This window comes from Pyricularia pennisetigena, chromosome 2 (genome assembly GCF_004337985.1).
Source record: "Pyricularia pennisetigena strain Br36 chromosome 2, whole genome shotgun sequence".
Lineage (NCBI taxonomy): Eukaryota > Fungi > Ascomycota > Sordariomycetes > Magnaporthales > Pyriculariaceae > Pyricularia > Pyricularia pennisetigena.
Genome location: NC_043741.1, coordinates 2,808,992 through 2,836,838, shown reverse-complemented (window position 1 = coordinate 2,836,838; position 27,847 = coordinate 2,808,992). Strand labels below are relative to the sequence as shown.

Sequence of the window (27,847 nt, the reverse complement as noted above, 5' to 3'; positions counted from 1 at the left end):
AGTCACATCACCGCACCATCATGAGACATGTCTCCTGTAGCCTGTTCATCGGTAACCTATGTCCGATGTCCAAGCTGCAGCTTTTTTTTTTATCTTTATTTTTTTTTTTTCACCTGGAGTTCTGTCGGCTCCAAACTGATCCTGCATCAATGCCTCATTTGGAACTCGGTGGCTCGATCCAAGTTGAAGGCAGCACTGATCAGGGCCAAGTGGCTAAATGCCTGGGGAGTGTTACCCAGCTGCTCACCCGACCTTGCAATCTCCTCGCTGAACATGCAGAGGTGGTTGCTGAAGCTCAGCATGTTCTCAAAGAGGTTGATGGCGCGTACAATGTACTTGGGCTCGTAGACGCCCGCTCGTGTCATGGCCTCCACCAGCCAGAAAGTGCACATGCTGAATGCGCCCTCTCTGCCGCCTACGCCTGTTGGGATGGTGGGGTTGTTCTAATTAGCCACAGCAGCTCTGCTAGGATATAAAGAGAAATGGCTGGAAACTTTACCGTCATCGGAGAGTTCGGTGTCGTAGCGATACACCAGCCCTGTGCTCGTCAGGCCGCCCTTCTCCGGCGGAAGCAAGATGCGTTCCATGGTGTTGATGAACCGCGGGTCACTCGGCGAAATAAAGAAGACGAGCGGGGCAATGAGGATGGACGAGTCGATCATTGTATTATTCTCGTAGCTTTGAATGAAGGATTTCATCTGGGTGTTGTAGCCTTTGGGTTTGTTGGTTTAGCGAAGATTTCGTGCAATGATTGGACGAGATGTTTACACAGTAAGTCTCTCACCTTTCTCCATGATTTCCTCGTACAGAGAATCGCGAGCCTCGAGCCACTTGTTTCGGTTGGGACACGGGAACATGCGCTTTTCGGCCAGGCGCAAGCCCCTGTCGAAAGCTACCCACAACATGACTTTGGAATAGACAAAATTCTGCTTGTTGTTGCGCACTTCCCATATCGACATGTCCGGTTCTATTATAGTGATCAATGGTTAGCAAGCTACAAGAGTCTCTGGCCCTGTGCCTGGGCAATGTACGGGAACCTTACCATGCATGATGGTCAAGACATAATCTAGCACGCCCATAAAGGTCAGCAAACGACTAACAAAATATAGAAGATCCAGTTCTCAACCCGCAGACTCACCCAAGAGTTTCCGCACCGCAACCCACTGATCCCATGTGGCCGGCTTGCCATACTTGTTGTTTAGATAGATTGCATCCATCAGTTCACCATAGATATCGAACTGGTGGTGGAATGCAGCTCCGTTCCCGATCCGCACGGGCTTGCTCCCGCGATATCCATCCAGGTGGCTTAGCTCTAACTCGGGAATCTCGGTCTCGCCCCTGATTGTGAACATAATGGGCAGACCGCCATCCGGAGCGCGAGACTTGAGTATCCGCTCGCTAATGAATTCCATGTACGCGTCGGCCTCCTCCTTATATCCAAGGCGTAGCAGGATGTAGATGGTAAAGCTCGAGTCGCGGACCCACGAGAACCGGTAGTCCCAATTGCGCACGCCACCAATGTCTTCTGGTATCGAAAAGGTCGGCGCGGCCACTATCGCGCCCGTCGGCTCGTAGGTAAGCAGCTTCAGGATCATAAGGCTCCGGCTGACCACCTCGCGCCACCTGCCCCGGTACTTAGACTTTGAGATCCAGTTGTACCAGTAGCTCTGCGTGCTGTGTTGCTGGGCGTCCACAACTGCCGTCGTGATATTTTCCGTCACGTGGTTGGGTTTATCCTCACGCAACACAAAGGAGACGGCCTGACCTTCGGTAAGGGTGACGCGGGCAACGACGCCCTCGCTCAGCATACCTGGTTGCTTGACCTTTTTGAAGGCCACCACGGGGCATGCCACATGTGCATTTTTGCCGCCGCCGCCGCCATAATCACCATCCCCGCAGTCCATCGTCACATCCAACTGCAGCTTCAAGTTGCTGCTATGAAACGTTACCGTTTTGCTCTGGGAGTGCCCGTCGCCATGACCCTGCATCGACTCCACGACCTCGGTGACGTGCGGCTCCTTGGCGTACCCAAAAGCCGGAAAGACCTCTACGTCGAGCTCCAGCCGGCCGCGGATGCACTCGATTCTCCTGACCAGCCATTTCTTGAGCTCGTCGGGGACGGTGGTCATCTCACGGTAGGCAGTCTGGGTTGGGGTCCTGGCCACGACAGCGTTGTGCTTTGGGCGAGGGAAGAAGTCGACGAGGTCAACGACACCGTCCTCATGGATGTAGCGCGTCTGCAGGATGTTGCTGGACGGCAGATACTGCTGCTTGGTAGTGCAGGGCAGAGACGAGGGCGGGGCGATGGAGAAGTAGCCACCCTTGTCTTTATCCAGCAAACGGCAGAAGACCGAGGGCGAGTCAAAGTCGGGCCAACACATGAAGTCTATGCTACCGTCCATGCCGGCCAGAGCGCATGTGTGCATGTTGCCGATGATGCCGTAGTTTTCGATGGGCAGGTAGCCGCCGGAGCGGTGCCGCATCGTCTCCGTCTGGCCACCGGTCTGGCCGGCTGTGGCGGACATGGCGGCGGTGGTGATGATTGTGATAATGGCAATGAAGCGACGGCGATAGGACCGTTTTAGTGAGAGAGCAGAGATTGGGAAGCGAAATACACAGAGTGGGCAAGCTGCGGGACGAATATATCTATGGCTGCTCGCACTCTTTCTAGATTTAGCCTAGGCTGACCACTTTACCTTGGTACCTGAGGTAGGGATCTGAGGTTAATAAGTACAGTGGGTGACCCACAAGTGGACATGCACCTGAAGTGGACACCTGTTTTGTTAGCAATTTCTAGCATCCTTAACACAACCCACCTACTTCAACGCGACAACGCACCGCAAATAACGCGTTTTTGAAACCGAAAAAAGCCGTAATGCCGAAAGATTTGGAGTTTAGGCTTACCCAAGCGGTTAAAACCGTAAAATCAGGCATTTCGAAAAATAAAGCGGCCGCGCAGTGGGCCGTGCCAAAAACCACCCTTATGCGTCGCCTTAACGGCGTTTTCGATCGAAAACAAACCCATAAACCGTATTAACTATTTTTTAACGAATAGGAAAAATTCGTTAACCGCTGGATCGAAATCGAAAAATTCGCTAAAAAGGCGCCCACGCACCAAATAATTAAAAATTTCGCTTTTTTTTTAATACCGCCGAAAAAACGCGTAAACGCTTTCGGTAAACGTTAGTTGGCCGGTTTTTTACGCCGTAATAAAAATATTAAAACCAAATCCGGGATTTTTTTGGAAGGTGTGCGAGTTAAAAAAACCACGGCCAATTCGATCCGGGCGTTTTATAATTAATACTAACAAATAATTACCGAATTCGAAATTAAACCCAAATATATTGTAAATATGGACAAATACGGTTTCCAATAAAGCGATATAACGGCCGGAAAAATATACGGTTTATTTTTCGTAAAACGCCGGAATTAAATTAAAATTATACACACGTTAAATACCATTTGGGCGTCGATTATCGAGGCGGTAATTGCAAAAAAAAAAAAATTTACCCCAACCGTAATCCAAACGGGTAATATTTTACAAACGCAGTAATTTCCACCTAATATTAAAAATTAAACGTACAATTCGACTCCCACGGGCTAATTTAATTTTAAAATCGTTTTTAAATGGTTAAAACAGGTTTTTTTACCTAAAACGAAACCAAATATTAATATAAAATGGCGGTTATTAGTATTGGATTAAATTTTAACGCATTAATTAATTAAATTTATATTTAAAACGTTTAAAAACAGGGTTTTCCTCGAATATTTACCTATTTACAATTTACATTTCACTTAACCGTTAAATGTTTTTATTTTTAATTTTATTAAAACCTATTACCGGTAATATATAAAATTTTTTACGTCGTTAAATATTATTACGTTTAAATAACGAAAACGGTTTTTTACCGTTTATTAAAACGTTTTTGCAACCGGTTTATCGGTTTGTAACGTAATTTCCGGTTTCCGCAAAACCGGGATTTGGCCGGCAATACCCCTTTAAATATTAATTCCGGATTAAATAGTAAATCCTAACCTAAAAATTATTTAAATAACGATTTTTAACCGTAATTCGGATTAAAATATGGCCAACGTTATTTTCGGGACCCCAAAAACTTCCCAAAATATTAAAAAGCAGGTTATACAAATAATAAACCGGTTGGGCGAATGTAAAAAAAAATTTGGTTAATTTTGTACAAAAAATATCCAAAATTATGGATTATTAAATTATTTAAATCGCGAATTTCATTTCCGAAAACAAACGGTTAAACGAAAAAATTAAAATTTTCAAACCTGCACCTAAAAAACGCGTGCGCCGCGAAACCCAAAACTTTTTTTATAAATAAACCGGTATATAGGAAGCGGTTTACGGCCTGGATTAAAAAAGGGCGGCTATAGAGGTTAAAATCCGGCAATAACACCGAAATTAGGATTAGGACCAGGGATTTACGGTTTTATTTTTGGATTATAATGTAAAGGAGCTTTTTGCGAATTAATAAATATAGGTTTTATTGCGATTTACTGCGGAAAAACGATTAATTGCATGTTCGTTGTTTTCATGGCAGTTCTTCGGGAGGGTGTCCACTTTAGGGGCATGTCCACTTCTGGGTCACCCACTGTAGTAGGTAGTCGTCATGCAGGACAAAAGGTGGGGATACGGCGAAAAGGTGCTGACTGTGACCAGCAAAAATGAAGACAATTCCCCAAATAGGATAGACATTTATTGAGAAGAATTTAAACTGGTTGGACAGTAATTGGACCGCACCCATGGGTTCCACGCGGGGTATAAGCTGCCATACTACTCATAGTGTTTCGGCAACTCTTGGGGGGCGCGTATACGCGTGTTAATTTGACTGTATGTAAGCAAAGTGAAAATAATGGATCCGAGAATTTTATGGAAGAACAAAGGTCTGAGAGATGGGATTTCTGGTTTGTTGACAACCACCTACCGGGAGGTGCGGAAGCCCCACCCGACTGGCTGTCAGTAAGTTACATCCTTATTTTGGTAGGAGGCACAATAGTGAACGTTCCTAACGTGCCTTGGCAATTTGACGAAGGCAGACCACGTAGTAGATGAGGTGGGTAATTGGGTCCAAAAAGTGCTGTGGTGACGGCATGGTGTCGTCGTAGGTCCGATCCCAATAAAAAACTTCTACCTAGCCATCGTATCAGGTGACCGTTGCGACGAGATATAGTAATTTTACTAACATTAAGGTCGATGATTTTAAACTGGAGATTCTGGCTACCGGCAAAGTGTCTCGTCAGATACTTTGTGCCATCAAATTTGATACATGGCTGTTGATTTTCTGCATAGTTGGTTCCTCCGTATCCATCAGACAACGATTCTTCACCAGGCTAGGCTTTTTTTTTTTTTTTTTTTTTTTTTTTGCCACCCACTTCACCAACTTCTGTACCGGTCGTGGCAGCTGGTAATTTTGCTCGCAACGCCGCTTTCATCATCGTGGGCTTTGAATAATTTACCTGGCTTGTTTCATATCCGAACATATCTTGGATTTAATATTAACCGTTTACGAAGTATGATATAAAAGTAGCGAAACGCATACATGTCCGGTGGCACTACCACAGGGGTCCAACAATACGTTTAGTAAAGGGTCTTGTCCGACGTATAATCGAAAGCAGGGTCTTTTGGTTTTCATCCTGTAGCATGGACAACACGATATGTGAAGTCACACTGGTCTTGAAGGCGTTGATATTGGGCCTCAATCTTGACCGCGCCAGGCTGGCCCTAGACTAGTGCAAGGAAATGCGAAATTCCGAATCGGGCGGTCAGCTAGATCACTTTACTTAGCATTTCTCCAGTCTGGGGCGCCGTTCCTTTGAAGAGTACAGTAATTAGTGTTCGCATGGCGCGACCCTTGGACTTTTATGACCTCAGGTCCCTTTTAGGTCTGGATGGAAGAAATACGATGACCCTACCGCGGAAAAGAAAAGATCAATACAAACCGCAGAATCACCCAACAAGCAAAATCCCTTACTAAGTAAACCCTGGGAAGAATAAGGCCAACAACCACGGTTTCCAGGGCTCAATTCTTTATCACCCAGCATAACCCCTGATGACTCGTCCACTTGCTTGCTTGCTGCAGCCCAAGCACCAATTACTTGGGTTATCGGCACACGGAACTGGCGGACCCCTTTCTTGGCCCAATCCCCAATCCACAGGTACCTTTAGGTGACCACGCATGCACAGCATTATTAGCTCCCAAATCCGCAGGGGCCTTACCAAAACAAGTAAGGGGGATTGATTGGCTTGAATTAACTCCTGATGCTCCACACGGCAGCAATACGGCAACAAGGAACAGTTAACTCAGCAAACAACACGTCCATCTTCAACCCCGACGAACAATGCCCGCGCGGAAAAGTGCATTTGCGCCAGTGTCAGTGCCAGGTAGCCCGCACAGTCTAACCCCCAATCCAGAACTCGCCAAGGTTCTTTTTTTCCTAGGCAACACCTGGTTCGTCGGGTCATAACAATGTGATCAGCGAAGCGGTCTGCCTAATTTTCTTTTTTAGTTTTTCTGTGTTTCTAAAACCCGAGGTACCTACCTCTCCCCACTCTTCGGAACCCGTCAAAAGGACCATGAACTCCCGTTTGGGCGTCGTTGCCGGTGCTTCGTCCTCATCGTCCTCCTCCGCACCATCTCCTTCATCAGCATCTCAGCGGCCGGGTCAAACGTTGCCTCAACTACTACCGACAAACCAACAAGATTCATTGTCGTCCAACACCTCGTCCGCACTCGCCACACCCTCACGATCCTCGAGCACGCCGTCGCCCGCAAACACAACCTCTTTCGCCGCCCCCGCAGGTTCGGACCGCGTGCGTCGCATCGAGGAGTTCGAGATGGAGTCAATGGCCGCCCCGCAAGGGCATCGGCGGCGGAGGAGCACGCATACCAGCCCGACTACTCGGAGTCGGGGTCCGGACGATCGAAAGCTGCATGGGGTTGCGGACGACAGGGATACCGAAATTCAGAGTGGAAGACGGATGGACACGGACGACGACGACGATAGCGGCATCTCGGACGAGGATCTGCACGATGATGAGGAGGCCGGCCTGACTAGGAAACACAAGGAACGCAAGCGGGATAAGAGGAGAAGGAACACTCAATTCGACCAGAGGATAGTCCGGGGCGGTACTATATCCGAGGAGGAGAAACGTGAGGCGGATAAAAACGTCATGCGCAATCTCGTCATTAACGCCGTGCTCATTGGGCTGTGGTACCTCTTCTCGTTGGGTATTTCAATTGTTCGTAACTCGTAACCTCGGCCACAACATACCCCATAGGCGGGCTACGGCTCACTCCGCTAACATGACGTTGTCAACTACAGTACAATAAGTGGATGTTCGATTCCAAAGAACTCGATTTCCGCTTCCCCATGTTTACAACATCGCTCCACATGGTGATCCAGTTCGCTCTCTCGAGCTTGGTTTTATACTTTTTCCCTTCATTAAGGCCACGCAACGGATACAAATCCGATATGGGCCAATCGAGACATGAATCCGAGCCTGAAAGACCCATCATGACTAAGTGGTTCTACTTGACACGGATCGGGCCGTGCGGAGCGGCCACGGGGTTGGATATTGGATTGGGAAACACAAGTTTACGATTCATCACCTTGACATTTTATAGTAAGTCACGCATTCATCGAAGAACCCTTGTATAAACGAGATTCCCGGCTAACATGCTACAGCAATGTGTAAATCCTCGTCTCTGGCATTCGTGCTCATGTTTGCCTTTCTTTTCCGCCTCGAGGCTCCCACGTGGCGCCTGGTAGCCATTATAGCCACCATGACGGCCGGCGTTGTCATGATGGTCGCTGGCGAAGTCGAGTTCAAATTGGGAGGGTTCTTCCTGGTCATCTCGGCAGCGTTCTTCTCGGGCTTCCGCTGGGCTCTCACGCAGATCCTGCTTCTGCGCAACCCGGCAACGTCGAACCCCTTCTCGAGCATCTTTTTTCTCGCGCCCATCATGTTCCTGACGCTCTTCACCATCGCCGTGTTCGTCGAGGGCCTCGGGGAGCTATTTGAGGGTTTCAAGGCGCTTGCGGCCGCTAAAGGCGCGCTGGCGGCGCCTGCTATTCTTATCTTCCCCGGAGCCATTGCCTTTGCTATGACTGTGTCCGAGTTCGCCCTGCTGCAGCGGACTTCGGTAGTGACGCTCTCCATCGCGGGCATCTTCAAGGAGGTGGTGACAATTTCGGCGGCATCCCTGGTGTTTGGGGACACGCTTACCATAATCAACATATCTGGACTGGTGGTCACTATCGGGGCCATCGGCGCCTACAACTACATCAAGATCACACGGATGAGGGAGGACGCCCGCGCGACGGTACATGGGGACCAACGTGCCGGCGCCGGCGACGGAGCAGGGGGCAACAGCGCCAGCGCGAGTGAGGACGAGGATGAGGATGCCACCTTACTGATTTCAGGGAGGGGTGAGGATGGCAAGGGAGGAAGGACGCTGTTTGATGCGGAACAGGGAACGAAAACGAACGCTGCATTGGGGGCAGGAGGCGCTGGGAGAAGTGCAGGACATTAGCGAGTTTTTTTTTTTTTTTATATATATATATATATTTATTTTCTATGTCGGGCTACTTGCCGGAGAGGTTGCATATAACATGAACAGAATTAGCATTACTACGGTACTTACTCTACATTACATACAACAGTCATATATGTATGATTCAAAGAGTGCTTTCTGGACTAACTCGGCGGTGTGAGACTGTCTTTGTACCTAGAACTAGTGTCGTATATTGGACCCTAATGGTTGGTCTGGTCAAGACGCATCCAGGGGCCAGAACTTGACTACCCTTAAGCGTGCGCGGTACACGTGACTACTTGCTTGTCTTGGCACGGCATCTCGAGAAACCCGACGTCATAGGCAAGCATTGTTTTTTTTTTTTTTTTTTTTTTTTTTTTTTTCCTCAGCTTTCGTAACCGAACGACGTTTCTTTGTTGACCCAGAAAATCAACGCCATCATTGCCTTCAGCTCGACATCTGGGCAGCATCATCCAACACGAACTTCCAGGACAACATCAAGCCACCTCCAATGGAAGTGTTTTGTTGTTCTTTATGGTAATTTTTTGTGGCTGACTTTTTTCTACTGTTGTTGTTTACTTGCTTGCCTGATCGGGCCGATGAGAGAACCGGCGCATTGCAGGGCGGTGCATATATCGTTCTTTTTCATGCAATGATGCCTGCCGACAGTGACTACCATAGTACAGTACAACGTCTTTGTCGATCGGGTCGTCCAAGAGATATTAAGCGCCACCAAACGGCTACGGTACCAGAAAACGAAAGGTTTTAATTTGGTCTCCTCCCTAAAGCTAGCTAGCTATAGTAGTGTAACCCGCATCCCATTCATCCACACGGCACAAACACCCACCCACTCCCTCATTTACCACAGCAAATCATACGGTACCACTTGCCAATTGGGGCTTCTGTTGCTTTTCCCCGCAACATAGGTTAGCTTTGTTTACTCCAACTTTCGGTGAATGCAAAGACCCAATGCACTAGCCGATGGGCTCGGTGGACGTTTATAATCAACTGGGATTGGCGCTGGTCCCAGCATGCTGGGATTTGGTCTTCTACATTTATTCACTCGTCCTGATAACCTTGATCTCCACATTTATTTCTGTAATTTCGGACACCTCGGTGAAGCTCCTTGATGCCCAACGGATTAAAGAAATCAAAAGAAAGAGTGATACAGAATTGACTATGCTACCTAGTACCCCAAAATTACTGTTACCCTGCACGTCTGTTGCCTGTCCGCTCTTTCCCTTCTCTTCCATCAATCTTATGACTGAATCGATTCACGATTGCATCTAGTGTGCCCGCTTTGCCTTGGTTGATGGCATGCACTCGGGTCTCGGCATGCACTAGCATTCCATCACACTGGAATTGCCTTACGTCACAAGCTGACCCCAGTTCCAATTCTTCTCCTCATCCCGCATCTCGTACCACACTCATTGCCCAAACAAGACCGAGTACTACGCTGACTTGTCTTGGACACGGCAAAAAAAAAAAAAAAACTCCTTTCCCCAGATGCCGATCATGGAAGCTCCCTCGCCAGGTTGCCAGGGCTATAGTGCGTTTGATGAGGAGAAAGAGAGACATTGGGTGAGCTACCCCAAGGCCCAAGGTTGGTCCAGCCAATCTGGATAGGCCCTTGTCTGCTGAGGTTCGTTGCAGACCCGAGTAGCCCTAGCCGTCCCCTCCTCCCTTCCCTTGCTCCGCGGCGAACCATAAGAGTAGCAGCTGTCGTCGCTTCTTTTCGTCTGATCTTCTAGCCTTTGCCTCTTTACCAATGTTTACTTACTTTTTTTTCGCCTTAGTATTGTGGCGAGGTCCCGGACGTTCATCTATTGCTACAGGCGTTCAACCTGCATCACCGTCCATTAACTTGCAGCGGTGGCGTGGGCTCCTGCATAGTCCAGTGGGGTGTAACTAACTATTTAATTACACACTTCCACGACTAAACGGGTCCAAGTCACCCTCATCAACCACGTCAAGTGTTAGATCCGCCAAAGGCAGCCCGGCCAGCTAGCCATGTCTCCTCTGTGGAAGACGGCAGCAGCAATTGCTGTTGCTGCCTCTGGATCTTTGGTCAATGCCGTGTACATCAACGGGTCCACCATAACGCCATGCGACTCGCTCATCTACTGCCGTGGCGAGCTGCTCAAGGAGGTGGAACTTGCACGTCCTTTTGCTGACTCCAAGACGTTTGTGGACATGTAAGTAGTTCGGGTCTTGTCCTGTGAGTTGCTTCTTCTGCCGATCATTGACCGTGTGTACCTACCTGCTCAGGCCCACGATCAAGCCGGTGGACGAGGTTATTGCAGCTTTCAACAGGCTCCAGAAGCCTCTAAGCAACAACACGGAGCTGCAGAACTTCCTTCGCGAGAATTTTGCCCAAGCTGGTGGTGAGCTGGAGGAGGTTCCTGACTCGGAGCTCGAGACAGATCCCGTCTTCTTGAACAAACTCGACGACACGGTCATCCGCGAGTTCGTGGAAAAGGTCATCGACATATGGCCCTCACTTACTCGGCGCTACAAGGGCCCTTCCAACTGCGATGCTTGCGCCGACAGCTTCATCCCTGTCAACCGCACATTCGTCGTCGCTGGCGGTCGATTCCGGGAGCCTTACTATTGGGATTCGTACTGGATCCTCGAGGGCCTGTTGAGGACCGGCGGTGCTTTCACCGACATATCCAAGAACACCGTGGAGAACTTTTTGGACCTTGTAGAAACCATCGGCTTTGTGCCTAACGGTGCCAGGGTCTACTACAAGAACCGCTCCCAACCGCCCTTGCTGTCGCAGATGGTTCGCATCTATGTTGAGCATACGAACGATACTTCCATCCTGGGCCGTGCCATCCCGCTCCTCATCAAAGAGCATGAATTTTTCATCAACAACCGCTCCATTGACGTCGAAGCCGCCAATGGCAAGAAATATAAGCTGCAAAGGTAGCTAGGAACCCATGTAATCACTTGACTTGTTTTGCCCATGTGCAAAAATGCTAATGTACTCCATACACAGATATGCGGTTACAAACACACAGCCCCGACCCGAGTCCTACCGAGAGGACTATATTACAGCCAGCAACAGGTCTTACTACTCACCGTCGGGCATTATCTACCCCGAGTCTCGCCAGCTCAATGAGTCCGAGAAGGCCCTTCTCTACTCTCACCTCGCCAGTGGCGCCGAGTCCGGGTGGGACTACACCTCGAGATGGCTGTCAACGCCCAGCGATGCTGTTCGCGACAACTACTTCCCTCTTCGATCGCTCAACACCAACAACATCGTGCCCGTTGATCTCAACTCGATTCTGTACGCCAATGAGGTCGCAATCGCAGAGTTCTTGAACAGCACTGGCAACAGCACAGGAGCTTCGAAGTGGATGGATCTGGCCAAGCAGAGGAGCGAAGCAATGTACGCGCTGATGTGGAACGAGACACTATGGAGCTATTTTGATTACAACATGACCTCCAAGACCCAGAACAGGTTCATCCCTGTTGACGAGGATGCCGTATCGCTCGAGACGAATAACGCCCCAGCCGGCCAGCAGGTGTTTTTTCATGTAGCGCAGTATTATCCGTTCTGGACTGGCGCGGCGCCCCGCAGCCTCAAGCATAACCCCCTGGCGGTCCTCAAGGCGTACGAGCGTATCGATGCGTACCTTAAGATCAAGGCCGGGGCCATACCAGCCACCAACCTCAAGACGGGCCAGCAGTGGGATGAGCCTAACGTGTGGCCGCCGCTGATGCACATCTTGATGGAGGGTCTAACCAGGGTCCCGGCAACGTTTGGCAAGGACGACGTGGCCTGGACTGAGGTCCAGGATCTCGCACTCAGGCTGGGTCAGAGATACCTCGACTCGACGTTCTGCACTTGGTACGCCACGGGCGGGTCGACGAGCGAGACACCCCAGCTGCAGGGGCTCACGGTCGAGGACGAGGGAATCATGTTTGAGAAGGTTAGTGAATTTTCTAGGGATTTTTGTTTATTTGATTGTTTCTCGCCACGTCTTGCCACCTGACCGGAGCTAACATGAAAACAGTACGGCGACAACTCAACCAATGTTGCCGGCTCGGGAGGCGAATACGAAGTGGTCGAGGGCTTCGGGTGGACCAACGGAGTCCTCATGTGGGTTGCCGACACGTTCGGCACCAAGCTGACAAGGCCAGACTGCGGCAATATCACGGCGGCCAAGGTGCACTCCGGGAGCTCCCAGGCGAGGAAGAGGGGTGAGTTGTGGAGCGCTCTGGAGATGCACCCATATGACGCGGCGTGGACCAAGGAGTTTGGCGCCAGGAAGGTCAGGAGGGACAAAGCTACGGCGAAGGCGTTGAGCAGCGCCGTGGGCCCTGTGTAAATGGAGGTTGACGTTATAGTGCGCGTGCAAGTGGGCACGGTATATTTTTGATATAGACATGGCGGATGATAATGATAATGGCGATAATTGCTAGCTTTAGCTGCTAATAAGATATAAATACATATCACAAGCTACTACGTCGATTCCTCCATGTCAGTATTTGAAACAATGTGGCGAGACTTGCCCTGGCTGACTAGACGAAGCAGCGCCAGCAACCCCCAGCCGTCGGTGAGAAACCGAGCCGGGGTTCGCGGGAGGAAATGAAAGTTGGTTTATGAAAACAGGGTACTCTACCGGCGTGGAGCGTCCGTTTCTTCTACTGTAGCTCTGGTTCAAGGAATAAGCACGCTACATCGGTCCACTTAAAAGGCCGTATCATGATATCCGGGGATGAATGGTCTTGACTTGTGACTTTGTGCCTGTTTCTAGCTCTAGGGCCTGCTATCGCCCAGAGTTCCTGATTTAGGTATATGCTCAAATCAATTAAAAAGAAAAGCCGTGCTGGGTTAGCGACGGGGAGCTCATCTTCAACAAACATACAACTATGAGCCGGCCAGTTTATCACAATCGCGCAGCATCATCACGAGCGCCATTGGTTAGATACCGCATCGTCTGCTTTGTATGATACCAAAGCCGACTCGAGCGAGCTGGTTTTTGGCTGCGGACAGCTCCTCCGAAGAGGCAGAAATGATGGGGCGCGGACCTTGGGCGATTCTCAAGTTACTCGTGGCAGGAAGGGGTTCGGTTGAGCAAGGCGCTTGATAAGCTGGCCTAACTTATTCCTGTCCACCAACGGCCTCGAGACAGGATGCTGGCAATTGCAGTGGTAGTCTCGCTCCGTGTTGCCTGATTTGGTCTGGTATAAACAAGCTCAAGCGCTGATTCGATCGAATCCTGATGCTCATGTGTAAGCGAAAGGCGCATGCTTCGTTGACGGGTGGACGGGAATTTGGCCGCTCATATTTATCCCTGGCAGGGCATCTCGGTCTTTTCGCAGCTTTAGCTCTCGCGTGATTTTTGGTTCCTCGCCACAGGGGGAAAAGAAAAGCAATGAAAAGGGCAAACGCTTTTAGAACTTGGATAACAGACACGTCTTTGATATAGGGGTGGTAGTTGGCAAAACAAAAACCTGGTTTGCCATCCATGGCATCAGTGGTATGAAGAAAATTTGTAGAGAAATAAACACTTTTTTAAATTCCATGTCTAACCATGCCGTAAAACATAACAATAAAATGCACTTCCTGTTGATTGTATGTGGTTGGTGCAAAGAACTTTCCTCCAAAACAGACTATGTTGCCAATACCCAATTATCCTTCCCACGCTTTTCCGTACAAACTTTTTAATCGACTCTATAACATTCATCGGAATGTATTGAAATGACAAAACCCAGGAAAACGAAAATAGACACAGAATAAGAATCGATACTACCAGAGACAAGGGAAAAAAAAAAGAAAAACATATGAAAAGAAATGCAAAAACCAAATCTCCCGCCTGTCATGTCCAATTCAGATCGTCTGCATACGGCAAAGTTATCCTAATGCGCGGCGGTCATGAACCCGCTCCTCTCCAACAGGCTGCTCGGGGCCATGTAACTGAAACCTCCAAAGGGATCTTCGGGAGAAGTCATCGTCTTCGCGGCGGTAAACGGGATCGCAGCAGGACGGCTGGCCGAGTCAGGCGAAAGCGCCTCCGTTGAAGGGACAGCCACTCGTTCTCCTCCCCAAGCTGCAGGCTCTTTCGTCTTGACAACAGGGGACAGCGACAACTCGGTGAATTCGGGGGCAAAGTTCTCGGCGAGCTCAGGATCCGTGATGAGTGGGCGGATGGGCGGCTCCATCTCGCGCTTGGAGAGCTTGACCCAATCGATCTTGCGGAAGAAGCGGTGCTTCTTGATCAGATTTAGATCCTTGGGCATCTGGCTGCCCAGGCGCTTGGCAGGGTCCTTGCGCAGCAGACGTGTGAGCAAATCTTTGGCGTCAGACGACATGAAATACGGCAGCATCAGTTTCTGCTTAACAATGTTATCCTGGATCTTGGCGTGATTAGCTCCACGGAATGGCGGGTTGCCCGTCATGAGGTCGTGCCCAAGAGCTCCCAGCGCCCACCAGTCGACTGCCTTGCTGTACTTCTTTCCCAGGATGATCTCAGGTGCCATATACTCGATTGTGCCGAGGAACGAATTGCAGTGGTCGTCCTCGTCCACCGCAACCTTGGAAAGGCCAAAATCGGTAAGCAAGAGGTGGCCCTCGGCGTCGAGGAGGCAGTTCTCAGGCTTGAGGTCCCGGTAAACGACACCCAGGTCCTGGTGCAGATGGAACAGCGCCAGCACCATCTCGCCCATGTAAAAGGCCGCCACATCCTCGCTGAAGAGCTTCTCCGTATCAAGATGATGGAAAAGCTCGCCTCCTTGGCCGTACTCGAGAATGAGGTACAGCTTCTCGTGGTCCTGGAAGGCGTAAAACAGCTTGACTACAAACGGATGACGGTTGACGGTCTCCAGCACCTGGCGCTCAGTCTTGGCCTGCTGTACGTACTTCTTGGACACGGTCAAAGACGCCTTCTTGAGCTGCTTCTGAGCAAAGAGACGTCCAGTGCTGCGCTGTTTGACCAGGATAACCGTGCCGTAGGCACCCTTGCCGAGACAGCGAACTTGCTCAAACTCGTCTGCCGTAATCTTTCCACGCTGTTCTTTGACGAGGCCTCCTTCAACGCCGTCGCTGTAGAGAGGGGAACCAGCCTTTGGCTCTGCAAAAGCCTTGACAACATCCTCGGACGTCTCTGCACTGTAGAAATCGTCAACGAAGTCGATCTCGTAGCTGGTGGTTGCCACAGACGCCGTGTCGTCACCGCTGGTGCTACCACGGCTGCTGCCAGGACGCTCGCGGCTCTGGGCTCGGCTGGTGACATTGCTGAGGATGCTGGTGCGCCTGCTCATGGGAGCAGCAACAGGAGGCGGTCCCATGGGGAAAGGAAACGGCGAAGTGATGCGACTGTTGCTGCGGGACATGGAGCTCGCCCTCGGCGGGGTAGCCGCGATGTCAAGGCTGAGTGGCTCCATCTTGGAGCGCAGCATGGCGATACCGCTCATGCCGGGTGAGGGGACGGCCTTGAGGACCGGGCTGCAGTTGGCACTGACGATGTCGTTGATGACGGGAGTGCGAGGTTGCCGTCCCCGCTGTGGGGTTCTCGGAGGTAGCGTCGTGGTGGTCGCGGTCCCGTTGGACTTGGCGGTCCTGACGCCATGCTCCGAATCCTCGTCGCAAGAGACAGGCTGTGTGTTGGTCTGAAACCCACGCACGACCGGGTGCGTGGAAGTAGCGGCGGGTATCATCTTGGAAGCGGTGGATAGCTCTGGGGCGAAATTCGGGGTTCAAAGTCGTGGCCTCTTTTTCCCACCGGGAAACAGAAGGGCTTCAATCCACCGATCCTCAAGGAGGATCTGAAAGAATAGAGACCAATGACAACAAGTAGTGATGCCCTGTCACTTTCGCGGGGCAGCCCGGGTTAGAATCGGACTGCCAGTCAGAGATTCAAGGCGAGCTGCAACCGCGTCGGCGCTGGGGATCGCAACGGCTCTCGGAGATGGAGGTTCGAAGGAGGCTCGTGTTACGGCCGAGGCGCATCTGGTACTTGAAGATGAAAGGGAAGGTGTTGAATGATTCTCGAGCGATATGCATTTGGTGGTTATTTTTTCTTTGACGCGTTCTTGTTTACTATTGTTTGTTTGTTAATTTGTGTTGTGAGCGGGTTCAAAAGGTTCAACCTTTTTATGTGGGAAAAAAGGTCAAAAAAGTTAAAGGGAAAAGGAGGGCGTAAGCGTGGGGGGGAATGCGGGAAAATTAAAGTGGGAAATTTTTGGCCTTGCAATTCAATGCATGTGCTGTTTGGTTGCGTTGCGTTGGTCTGCCCTGCGCACCAAGACGCAGCATCGTACCGCTCGCATCATGCCCAAGGCTGAATCAGGATTTTCGGAGGCGGGCCACACTCAGCGCGCGCCCCATTCTCCAAGACAGGGGGATGGGGATCAGTGCCGCCTCTTGCAGGGCTGGGGTTTCCAGCTTCCATTTTACATTTTACCCGTACCCGTGGGGCTCCAGCTGTCATCAAGTGGGTCATTTGGTCTCTTGTTCTTGTTCTTTTGTGGTTACCTTCGGCCCTTGGGTTTGGCAGGCGGCATTCAGGTCATCCGCCTTCCACTTGTGGGTGCTGGATCCGATCGATCATTTGCTCTAAATTCATTTACTGCGGCAGGTGGTATTGCCGCCTGATGTGTGCGGGGGGAAATTGTCAAGTGTATGTATCACCACCAAATAATCCATCGGTCGATCAGGTACCTTCGGTACTCTAGATAGATGGGCTTGACCGAATTCTTGCCTTTGCTTTTGCTTTGTGATTGCATTTGCTTTGATATTGCTTCTGCAGACCCTTACAGTACAGTACGGTCTGCCTGTCGCTCATGACTCTACCCCCGTAAATCGCCAAACCCAGCAGATGACATTTTGTGTCGATCGATTAGTGTTTTACCTGATGAACTGTACTATTAATATTAATATTTAGGCGTTAGCAAAAAAAAAAAAAAAAAAAAAAAAAAATGGATCGGGCACCGCCTCGACTGAGAGCTACTCTAGTGCCAAACATGCGCCCTGACAGGACGTCGGCGGGACCGAGAGAAGTGATGGCTCGCTTAACAATCTCGAAACATTGATTGGATGCCACGTTCCAGAAATGTACGGCCAAACCTATGCCTCTGTCAAGCCTCTGTCAAGGGTCAAGAAGCATAACAACAGCTCAAGGACAAGCTTGTTGATTCCGCTGAGTACTGCAGAGGGTATCTTACTTTGATTGTTTTATTTTTTTATGTCCTTCCACTCGTCTCTACCCCGTAAAACACCAATACTCTGTCGGCGCTCTGATTTGCCCAACATTTTCAAACACCCTCTCCGTCATTCCGCCCCCAGAGTTTCACCGTGCGATCGTGTCCACCACTGACGATCCACCTGCCATCTCTGCTCACATCAACACTAGCTACTGGACCTGTATGTCCGCTCAAGGATTGTACCAAAGCCCAATCATCCGCAGAATAAACGTTGACCTTGTGGTCGAAGCCACTAGACACCAGGAATGTGCCTGACTTCTTAGGCATGGGCTGCCCCTTTTCATCTACCCTCAGTGGCACGCCATCTAGTGGTCCGTCAAGCCCCTTGAACCACCGCATGTCCGAGACCGCGCTCGTATGTGCGCCGACACCGCCTGTCCTCTGGACTTTCCGCACGTCCCAGCACTTGATCCAACCGTCCGCTGATGCAGAGAGCACCCGGTGGCCGTCAGAGCCCCAGTCAAGCGCGTAGATCGGTTTGATATGTCCATCCATATGCCCGTCGAGAATCATGATCGTTCTCCCTGTCCTAAGATCCCATATTCTGCCGATGCTGTCCTGGCCAGCACTTGCCAGTAGGGATCCGTCACCGTTGAAGCTGACTGCAAAGACTCCTCGAGAATGCCCCTCCTGAAGCAGTAGTTCCGTCCTCTTCTCCACGTCCCAGAGTCTCCATGACGTATCTTCTGATGCTGATGCGAGAAATCGCCCTGACGGATGGAAATCGACACGACATACACGTTGCGTATGACCCGACAACGTAGCAAGCGGCGTGTCTTGACTAAGTGACCACAGATTGACCTGACCCTCGGCACCGCCCGTCGCAAGATTTACAGACTCGGCCGAAACGTTGCTTTCCTGCAGGGTCGCGCCCGGGAACCAACACATTCCGCTGACTTTGTTGGTGTGGCCCCTCAGGTTCATGGTTTCGTCCAAATTCGGTATGCTGAAAAGCTTGACCTGTCCACCCCAATTTCCTGTCGCAACAATCTCGCCGTTCGGTGATATTCTTGTGATGCTGATATGCCGCTGGCCGGCTGTTTGTGACCCCTGCAGCTCGAAGCCCTGCAACCTCTCCTTGATCTGTTTTCTGGCCCTCATGTGAGTCCTTTGAGGTATCTTGGCCTCTATCTTCTGAAAGGCAATGCGCCGCTTTGCGCGGGGCAGCGAGTACTTGGCAATTTCCACCCTTGCGTTGAGCAGGTCTGGGCCGCCGCGTGAGTAAAATTCCTCTTCCTGCTCCTCATCCTCATCGTCCTCCTCATCGACATCTTCCATCTCGACGTCCTGGCCGCCTTCCAACTGTCCATTGGCCTGTTGCCTCTCCTTCTCCTGCATGAGAAGTTCTCGCAGCCTATCTCGCCGTTCCTTGGCATCTTCTCCAAACAGGGTTATGGGCTCGCCCATTTCTCGCAGCCTGGCGCGGACGCGGCCGTCGTTGGTCGGGACTGGTATGGCATCGGCTATCTTCTTCCTGTCGAAGCCGGACATGATCGCCGAGGCATTGCCAGAGGCGCCCGCGCCCGCGGGCATGTCGTAATTGTAGTCCATGGCTTTTCCAGACGAGCTGTTAGACTTGGAACCGGTTGCATTTGTAGGCCGAGAGGGCTGGATACATTGTACTTACGTACATCGCTCAAGGCGATCTGACCCCTAGGCGGCGCATTCTGTTGGAACCGGTCAGCTCGTCCTCGAGCTGCGAGATTGAGCATATGCTTTCAGATAGTATCGGGGTAGGAGGAATGAAGAATAATTACCTGAGACTCGGCATTTTCGACATATGCCTGTCGAGAAGGGTGGACGTGTGACATTTTGGCTGTATTCGCTTGTGTGTCGACGATACCTCGAGTTTGGTGAAGATCCAAGCCCATGTATTACGAGATAAAGGCGCCCAAAGATGTATTTCAAATTTCACCATTGACAGTATGGAAGCGCGACGCCATTTCTCTCGCTCGCGATAATGTAAATGACAAGGATGGTTGCATAATCGAGTCAGTTACCAGGCTTGGTTGTCGCCAAGAGCTCTCAACCTGAGTTCCAACCAAGTTGAAATTGACGGACCGGCTGCAGGTGGCAACCCAAACCCCGCCACCTGTATGCACTCAATTACCCTGCTTTTTAGAGATGGCTTGGCTGAGAGATAGCGAGCTGATAATGGCAAGCGTCACCCGCGCGACATGGAAGGGAAGACGGATTCCAACGAAATAAACTTGGTCACCCATTAGTGACTGCAGAATCAACAAACCGCACAACCTCTCTCTTTTCAAAATTCGTCACCTTCCCTCAGGACAGAAAAAGACTCAGTAATTGCATCATATTCATTCAATTCAAACCCGAGGCTAGACCCGGCGGATCCAGCATTTTCCATGCCGAACAACTCCTTTGAACCAACATCATCCAGTCTGCCAAGTCCGGGCATTTGATGCTTGAGCGAAGTAAACACTCAACCAACGACGGCCCGAGCAACACTTCACCGACCGGCTTGCATCACTCTTGATCAAGATGGCTAGCATTGATCGTTACAGGCCCGCTGGCAGAGAAAGCTACCAACCACCGTCGCTTCCGCCCAAACCACCACCACCGAGCGACCGCCAGTCAAGATCTCCAACGCGACGACACGGCGCGGCTCTTGTCCCGCCAGCGGCGCCATCACCACCAGTGCATTCGTCCAGAAACTCGCCGCCACGGCCGGGCATGGCCAGGCGCGGCCCTCCCGCAGCGTCACCGTTGCGCCCTCCCACAACTGCTGCACCCAAGCCGCGAAAGAACAACCAATGGTTTTTCACGCCAGATGAAATACGCAGCACTCCCAGCATAGCCGACGGGCTGCGTCCAGCCGAAGAACGGATGCGCAGGGCCAAAGGTGTCAGCTTCATCTACCAGGCTGGTGTGCTGCTTGAGCTGCCTCAAATAACATTATGGGTCGCCGCCGTGTTCTTCCACCGATTCTTCATGAGGGTCAGCTTGGTGGAGGAGAAGGGTGGTGTTCATCATTATGTCAGTCGAACCCTGGTTCCTCTCATTGCACTTGTTTCATGTTGAATCTAATGCCAGCTTATTTAGAATATCGCTGCAACCTCTTTATTCTTGGCGAACAAGACACAAGAAGACTGCCGCAAGACCAAAGACCTCATTATTTCAGTGGCACGCGTCGCCCAAAAGAACGCAAATCTTATCATCGATGAACAGAGCAAGGAGTACTGGCGCTGGAGGGACAGCATCCTGATGCACGAAGAAATCATGCTCGAGATCCTGACTTTCGATCTCATGGTCAAGGTTCCATACCAGCCTCTGTTCGAAAACCTCAAGGAGCTTGGTCTACATCACAACAAACGTCTGAGGGACGCTGCCTGGGCTTACCTTAACGACTCTTGCTTCAGCACGTTGCCTCTGCTCATGTCGGCAAAGGATATCGCCGCCAGCGCGATCCTATTTGCCAGTGCTACGACAGGTGAGAAGGTTGAGGATATCAACGGCGAGCCGTGGTGGGTCCTCATCAAGGCCGACGAGAGCCGTATAGTGCAGGCCATCAACGTCATAGTCGACTTCTACACGGAGAACCCACTTGGCAAGAAGACGGATCGGCTGCCAGGTTCGCCGGAATTTTCACTTGAGAGCACCCGCAGGAGAGGTGACACGATCCTCAGCCAGCAGACAGACGCCTCAAGCTACAATGGCACTCCGATGGAGACGGACCGGGGCGGCACGCAGAGCCCTGGCGCCAGGCTCAACGGTAAGCCTGATCGCGACAGCTCCGGCAGCAACAGCGCGGGAAAGGATGAGCTGAGGCGGGAGCCGAATGGTGGCGCACCTCTGCGACCTGACGTTAAGAGAGACCCGGACGCTGCGTTGAAGGCGGCCGGCAACGATCCCGACACTCATGACGAGGGTCTGGTATCGCCCAACATGAACGACGTGGCCTCGCCGTCGGGCACAAAGAGGTCTGGCGAAGCATCGGACGCCGATAGGGACAGAAAGAGAGCTCGTTTGAGTGACGAGGATGAGGACGAGGGGGAAGTTCCCGAGTAAAGCGATAAATTTTAAATACAACAGGAGATTCAATGCGACGGGACATATTATTTCCTGACAAGGATTGAGTATTTTCTCTCTTCCCTTTTCTTTTTTCTCATTGCCCATATACATCTGCATACATATACGCATCGACGGACGTTTGAGTCTCTGTGCTGCCCTCAAGTTATTTTCTCGGCGAGTTTCAGCCCAAACTTCTGCGAAAGCAAGCAACTGTGAGGCAGCACATGACCAAATTTGCGGAGGGCTTGCTCATGATAATGCCATTGCGAAGGAATCATTTCTAACTCGGTTGGTCAGAGAAGGCTGCAAATTGAAGCATATTCGCCTCCCTATTTTTTTTGTTCTTCTTTATTTTTATTTTTTTTTCTCATTCTTTGGGTTTCCCATTGTCACTTCTCGTTGGATCAATACCTATGAAAGGCGTTCGCGGGGCGCCACGTATGGCGTCGGGGGTTTCTGTAACAGGTAGTCAGGTTTTGTTAGGAACGGCGGACGTGAATCGCCAGATGGATTCATTCTTTTTCTCTCTCGTGTTCTTTTCTCCAATGACTATAACTTGGCAAAATCCCGCTCGACATTTTTCAACAAACTTCACCCTCATTCCACCGTCTCAACCCCAGTCCACCGCGCTTCTCGGCCACCTTAACGTCCAGCCAGTCGATGAGATCAAGCATGTCCTCGTTCCCCAGCATCTCGATTCTCTCCCGCTTGCTGAGCAGGCTCTCCTTGTCGGGCCCCATCCCGGGCGCCGTCATCTCGGTCAGGTGGTGCGTCACTAGCTTGAAGGGCAGCGGAGCGCGCGTCACGCGGTTGAGGAAGTGCTCCACCACGTCCCAGCCGCAGCGCTGCGTGCCCGCAAACAGCGAGGGGTTGGCCAGCAGGCCTCGAGCCGACATGAGGCCGCGGAGCTTGGGTATCGCCGGCCTGCTCGCGCCGTCCCTGGCTCCAGCGGCAGCAGTATCGACGGAAGCGGGGGTGAACGGCGAGGAGAAGGGGAGCGTGTCGAGCGTGAAGACGTCGCCGGACACGAGTATGGGGAGCACGTCGCCGTACTTTTCTACGAGGATCGAGAGCGCCTCGACGTTGATGGGCTCTCGAGAAGGGGTCGCGCGCGTGCGGGGGTGAATGGTGAGAAAGTCGATGTTGCGGGCGTTGGGGTCGCCGATGACTGTGTCTATGAAATCCATTGTTTTTCTATTGGGTTTGTCGGCGGTTACGGTTGCCGGCTCAGCACTTCATGTTCCAGCGACCCAGCAGTTGAATACGAGGGGCCGGAAAAGACAGCATACCGCAGATCCTTGTGAACCCTGATCTTGACGCTGACGCTCCTCCCCTTAGAATCGTCCCTGTCGCGCTCCAGGCCAACGGCCCAGCCGTCACTGGCTAGACGGGACCTGGTCTCGACGATCATGTCCCTGACCAGTTCACGGCGCTCCATGAGCGCGGCGCCGAGCGTCTCGGCGCAGGCCCACGATTGCGGGCAGCCGCAGTTGAGATCCACGCCCGCTACAAAAGGAGCGACGAGGGAGGAGGCGCGAGCCAGCTCGAGGGGCACGTTGGCGCCGAACTGGACAATGGTTGGCGGTTGAGGCTGCGGTGCGGTGGACAAGGTGAAGTCTTTGTAGAGGGTAACGGCGGGCGAGTGAGTTTGGCTCGTGTTTGCGATTGGCAGTTTGCTGCGAGGTAGGGCGGCAGACGATAAAGCAACGTACCACTATCCCGGGCAAACTCATTTCGGTTGAACTCCTTGGCCAGTATCATGGGTGTCCAACATATATCTGTGCCATACGAGTGTACGGTTTGGCGGAAAGCAAGCTGGGGATGGCCAAACCGCGGCAGCGTCTGTCAGGACCGCGACTAGACTGAACAAGAATCGAGGTTCAGGGATGACAGTAAGAAACACTTGCCTTGCTGTACCTGACCATGGGCGCGCACGCGTAGAGAAATCTGCCCTGGTCTTTTGCCAAGTCAAAGATCCTGAGAGGGCTTTTTGTGAATTAAATGACAATCAGAACTTGCTTTGCAGAGGTAGTGACATTAAAAGAATAAAACAAGGACATTTCCTGAGTTGAGACACACTAGTTGACTTTTATGGGCTTGAAGTAGACGAGCTTCCTAATAAATGAAGCAGAAAAAAGCAGAGAGCAGTCGAAAAACCTACTGGACCTGATCCACCAAATCAGCCATGGTGCTGGACTTGACCGAGCACGCCGGATATTGATTTGCGCTTGCAAGAAATAGCAGCTGGACACAATCGTAGGTCGTGCAAGAGTTGATACTTGTCTTTGTTCTGCTTCTTAAATTTCAGTTTGTAGTCAAGGCAGGTAGAGCCGCTTATTCAAGTGTCGCTGGATGATTTGGTCACGCGCAAGAGGACGCTAAAACCGAGTCTTTATTGGAAAGAAGTTGTGAAAGTGTAGATTTGGTCCGTGCACCATTTGTCACTACATTGATTACTCTTTTGCTCACGTTTACTCTTTGATTGTTTTTATCTTCCTGTGCTCTAATCAGGTAAATTAGTTCAGGTGCTCGAGTTTCTACAAAGTTTTATGTTTGCTGTTTTTGGTTTTTGGCAGCTGAAACTAACTCTCCACATATTTCTTTACAAGTCTGACCCCGCGCTTTCAAATTGCTCTCCAAACAATGATTGCGTGGGCGAAGCTGTACACAGGTTATACTGCAGCTTATCTTGCAAAGATTGTCTCCTGTCCTTTGAATGAATCATGCTAGTCTGGTGCTATAGCAGTGCATAGGTTGGTGTTGTGAAGCGAGGAGCTGCTTGGCAACAAACTCCCTTCCTTGATAGTGAGGGGCAATTCTTGCATCATATGCACAAACTCATGGGCTGCATGCACTTCTAAGCGCAACTCTTCGCATTGATATGTTGCTCAATCCACTAGTGGTCTTACCAGACCCTTTGCACAATTATATCCACTGGGCGAATTTTCGATTAAAACCTCGACCTTGCACTTGCACACGGAATACAAGTCTTGGGATGCCCTGATATCATCAGGATTTGTGCCCCGCCCCGCCCCGACCCTAACCCTTTTACAAACTTGGACTCTTTTTTCTTGGACATTCTTGGTAAATTTCTCCCTTCCCCGCAAGTATAAATAGATTTGCTCTTTTTGTTTTTTTTTTTTTTTATCTGTAGAAGAAATAAGAACCAGATCAGTTTCAGCTCACGTATCTCTCGTCATCCCTAAGAAGCTACTTTGGGATCAAATATACTCCATTTTTTAATGTCTCAAAAACCAGTTGTCGGCCTCCTGGGAGGGGGCCAGCTGGGTCGCATGCTCTGCGAGGCAGCAGGACCCCTTGGCTTCCCCATTGCCATACTTGACGAGGGAAATAGTCCTGCTAAGCAGGCCCTCCACGGCCCGCATGTTGATGGCTCCTTCAAGGACCCTCAGAAAATCCGCGAGCTCGCCAGGAAGTGCGACGTACTCACCGTCGAGATTGAGCACGTCGACACTGAGGTTCTGGAGGAGATTGCTACCAAGGGCGTCGAGGTGCAAGGGTCTATGAAGAAGATCCCGGTGCACCCCTCGTGGGAGACGATCCGCCTGATCCAGGACAAGTTCCTCCAGAAGGAGCACTACAGGAAACACAAGCTGCCGATCGCGGAGCAGGTGGCCATCGAGTCGGGAGACGCCATGTTGTCATCGCTTAAGGAGGCAGGACGCAAGTTTGGATATCCCCTGATGCTCAAGGTATTTATTGACATCCCGGTGATATAGCTGTGGTTTGCTTGTTCGGCATGTCAGGCCATGTGCTTATCAAACTCCTACAGGCACGAAAGGGATCCTACGATGGTCGAGGGAACTTTAAAATCTCAAGCGAGGCAGACCTAGAGCAGGCCGTCAAGGAACTTGGCTCATTGTCGCTGTACGCTGAGAAGTGGTGCAAATTCGTCCAGGAGCTCGCCGTCATGGTCGTCAGGACAGAGGACGACGAAGGAAACCTGAAATCCCTGGCAGCATACCCTGCCGTTGAGACCATCCACGAGGACAGCATCTGCACCAAGACCTTCATGCCGCCTAGGAATGTGTCGGACGAAATCTGTGAGAAGGCTAGAGAAACAGCACGCCAAGTCATCTCGACAATCTCTGGGAGGGGTGTCTTTGCCGTCGAGATGTTTTTGCTGGAGGACGGCTCCATTTTGGTCAACGAGGTCGCGCCGAGGCCTCATAATTCCGGCCATTACACCATCGAGGCCGTCCCTTACTTTTCGCAGTACAAGGCCCAGCTGTACGCCCTTCTGGATCTGCCCATACCAAAACAGCTGAAGCCCCGGGTTGCTTCTGCCATCATGATAAATATCCTTGGTGGCGCCAGGCCCGAGTCCCACAATGACCTTGTAGAGACGGCGACACGTTCGTTCGAAGACGAAGTTGACGTCTACGTTCACCTTTACGGCAAGGCCAGCAAGCCCGGAAGAAAGATTGGCCACATCACCATCACATCAGAGCTTGGGATCGCAGAGCTGCAGAAAAAATCAGAGCATCTGTTCGTTCTGGCTGATGCGATGCGGGCAGAGCGTCTCAAGGCGGAGTCTGCGCAATTGAGGCCACAAGAATCAGTTGTCAAGTCGGGCCCCGGTGCACCAGCTAAGACGGATGCACTGGTGCTCGTCACCATGGGGTCGGATTCGGATTTGCCTGTAATGAAGGCAGGTCTTGACATCCTGAAGCAGTTTGGGGTGCCGTACGAAGTGAGGATCACGTCTGCGCACAGGACGCCGAACCTGATGGGGGATGTGGCTGCCGAGGCTGCAGGTCGCGGAATCAAGGTAGCCATTGCTGCGGTAAGCATGGAGAAACCCCTTGTAACAGTCATTTGTTTCTACCCCACTCCCTGCCATACCTTCCAGCTCTTTCCAAATGTAACCCCCGAGTCTTGGCGTCGAGGGCAATGCTTTCACCAGAGAATCATGTCATTACAGAGATTTTGTTACTAACTTGCAACAAAACGAACGCAGGCCGGCGGCGCTGCCCATCTGCCTGGCATGTTTGCATCCCACTGTCCCATCCCAGTCATCGGTGTGCCCGTCAAGGCGACTCACCTGGATGGACAAGACAGCCTTCTCAGCATCGTGCAAATGCCCAGGGGCGTCCCAGTGGCCACGGTTGGCATCAACAACTCGACCAACGCGGCGCTTCTTGCCATCCGCATGCTCGGGTCCTTTATTCCTAAGTACCAGGACCAGATGAAGAGCTACCAGCAGGAAATGGAGGATGCCGTCCTGGCCAAGGATGAAGAGCTACGTGGTATCGGGTATGAGTCTTACCTCGCCAAAATGGGTAAGAAGTAGATGAATTAGTTGGGGGTGTTTTTATGCTTAATGTAAAAAGGACAAGAAAGAACGAAATAAAGAGACATAGATAGACGAAGAATGCAAGAACAAAAAATGCATATCATGTTATGTGACGACAATACTACAATGTAGTATGTTGTACACCAATATGTGATTATTAATCCCCGGGCTTCTGCCGTTCCCACATGTACTTGTCATGACCCGGTGTTGCACTCGGGGACTCCATGTCTATATCGCGAAATATCACTTGGAAGCAATCCGAATAGGGCGAATACCGTGCAAGATGGAATCCCGAAACGGACGATGGCTCCATGCGGTTGTGACAAAGTCTCCATTTTGAGGGGCAACGGGGCCACGAGAGGTCTGTGTTGCCCTCCCAAGATTGTGAGAGGCAGGGGGCAAAAGAGATGATGATTATTAAATAGGACAATGCAAATACAAGAAAAAAAAAATCCAAAGGCAAAAGGAGGCAAAAACAAAAAAGTATCGACAACCTGGCCGAATGATTGCGATTCACTGGCTGGTGTATTTTTTTGTCCGTCTTCTCCGCAAACCATCTCTCTCCCCCGCCTTTCTGCCTCCTTTTTTTTTCATTTGACCCAAACTCCAGAATTTCCCTCCCGAAAAGAGAAAAAAAAAAAAAATAAAAAAAAGGTAGACAAAAAGCCAACGCGGACGATAGCGGCAATGAGCAATGGCGCATTAGGTGAGAAACAAGAGGCAACTA

The 27,847-nt window shown here is 51.0% G+C and overlaps 9 protein-coding genes across 9 annotated transcripts; 5 read left to right on the top strand and 4 right to left on the bottom strand.

Moving 5' to 3' along the window:
* Positions 1–146: 146 nt before the first annotated feature.
* PpBr36_00771 (uncharacterized protein) lies at positions 147–2,525 on the bottom strand (the record flags this gene model as incomplete). Its single annotated transcript, XM_029887961.1, has 5 exons — positions 147–421; positions 500–712; positions 785–967; positions 1,043–1,066; positions 1,139–2,525. The coding sequence occupies 5 exons, from the start codon at positions 2,523–2,525 to the stop codon at positions 147–149; spliced, it is 2,082 nt and encodes a 693-aa protein (XP_029751680.1).
* Positions 2,526–6,598: 4,073 nt separating this feature from the next.
* PpBr36_00770 (uncharacterized protein) lies at positions 6,599–8,558 on the top strand (the record flags this gene model as incomplete). Its single annotated transcript, XM_029887960.1, has 3 exons — positions 6,599–7,264; positions 7,348–7,648; positions 7,711–8,558. 3 exons carry the CDS (start codon positions 6,599–6,601, stop codon positions 8,556–8,558), a joined length of 1,815 nt encoding a protein of 604 aa, XP_029751679.1.
* A 2,010-nt stretch (positions 8,559–10,568) lies between these two features.
* On the top strand, positions 10,569–12,895 carry PpBr36_00769 (uncharacterized protein; the record flags this gene model as incomplete). The annotated part of the gene is made up of 4 exons (XM_029887959.1): positions 10,569–10,753; positions 10,827–11,486; positions 11,560–12,496; positions 12,581–12,895. The coding sequence occupies 4 exons, from the start codon at positions 10,569–10,571 to the stop codon at positions 12,893–12,895; spliced, it is 2,097 nt and encodes a 698-aa protein (XP_029750628.1).
* Positions 12,896–14,429: 1,534 nt separating this feature from the next.
* PpBr36_00767 (uncharacterized protein) lies at positions 14,430–16,226 on the bottom strand (the record flags this gene model as incomplete). The annotated part of the gene is made up of 1 exon (XM_029887957.1): positions 14,430–16,226. The coding sequence occupies one exon, from the start codon at positions 16,224–16,226 to the stop codon at positions 14,430–14,432; it is 1,797 nt and encodes a 598-aa protein (XP_029750630.1).
* PpBr36_00768 (uncharacterized protein) lies at positions 14,433–16,182 on the top strand (the record flags this gene model as incomplete). The annotated part of the gene is made up of 2 exons (XM_029887958.1): positions 14,433–14,567; positions 15,712–16,182. The coding sequence occupies 2 exons, from the start codon at positions 14,433–14,435 to the stop codon at positions 16,180–16,182; spliced, it is 606 nt and encodes a 201-aa protein (XP_029750629.1).
* Positions 16,227–17,822: 1,596 nt separating the features above from the next.
* Positions 17,823–19,582, bottom strand: PpBr36_00766 (uncharacterized protein; the record flags this gene model as incomplete). Its single annotated transcript, XM_029887956.1, has 3 exons — positions 17,823–19,379; positions 19,403–19,438; positions 19,529–19,582. The coding sequence occupies 3 exons, from the start codon at positions 19,580–19,582 to the stop codon at positions 17,823–17,825; spliced, it is 1,647 nt and encodes a 548-aa protein (XP_029750631.1).
* A 691-nt stretch (positions 19,583–20,273) lies between these two features.
* Positions 20,274–21,800, top strand: PpBr36_00765 (uncharacterized protein; the record flags this gene model as incomplete). The annotated part of the gene is made up of 2 exons (XM_029887955.1): positions 20,274–20,768; positions 20,835–21,800. The coding sequence occupies 2 exons, from the start codon at positions 20,274–20,276 to the stop codon at positions 21,798–21,800; spliced, it is 1,461 nt and encodes a 486-aa protein (XP_029750632.1).
* A 584-nt stretch (positions 21,801–22,384) lies between these two features.
* On the bottom strand, positions 22,385–23,990 carry PpBr36_00764 (uncharacterized protein; the record flags this gene model as incomplete). The annotated part of the gene is made up of 5 exons (XM_029887954.1): positions 22,385–22,997; positions 23,093–23,420; positions 23,516–23,645; positions 23,705–23,789; positions 23,965–23,990. 5 exons carry the CDS (start codon positions 23,988–23,990, stop codon positions 22,385–22,387), a joined length of 1,182 nt encoding a protein of 393 aa, XP_029750633.1.
* A 1,055-nt stretch (positions 23,991–25,045) lies between these two features.
* Positions 25,046–27,531, top strand: PpBr36_00763 (uncharacterized protein; the record flags this gene model as incomplete). The annotated part of the gene is made up of 4 exons (XM_029887953.1): positions 25,046–25,516; positions 25,597–26,610; positions 26,785–27,113; positions 27,387–27,531. 4 exons carry the CDS (start codon positions 25,046–25,048, stop codon positions 27,529–27,531), a joined length of 1,959 nt encoding a protein of 652 aa, XP_029750634.1.
* Between the last annotated feature and the right edge of the window lie 316 nt (positions 27,532–27,847).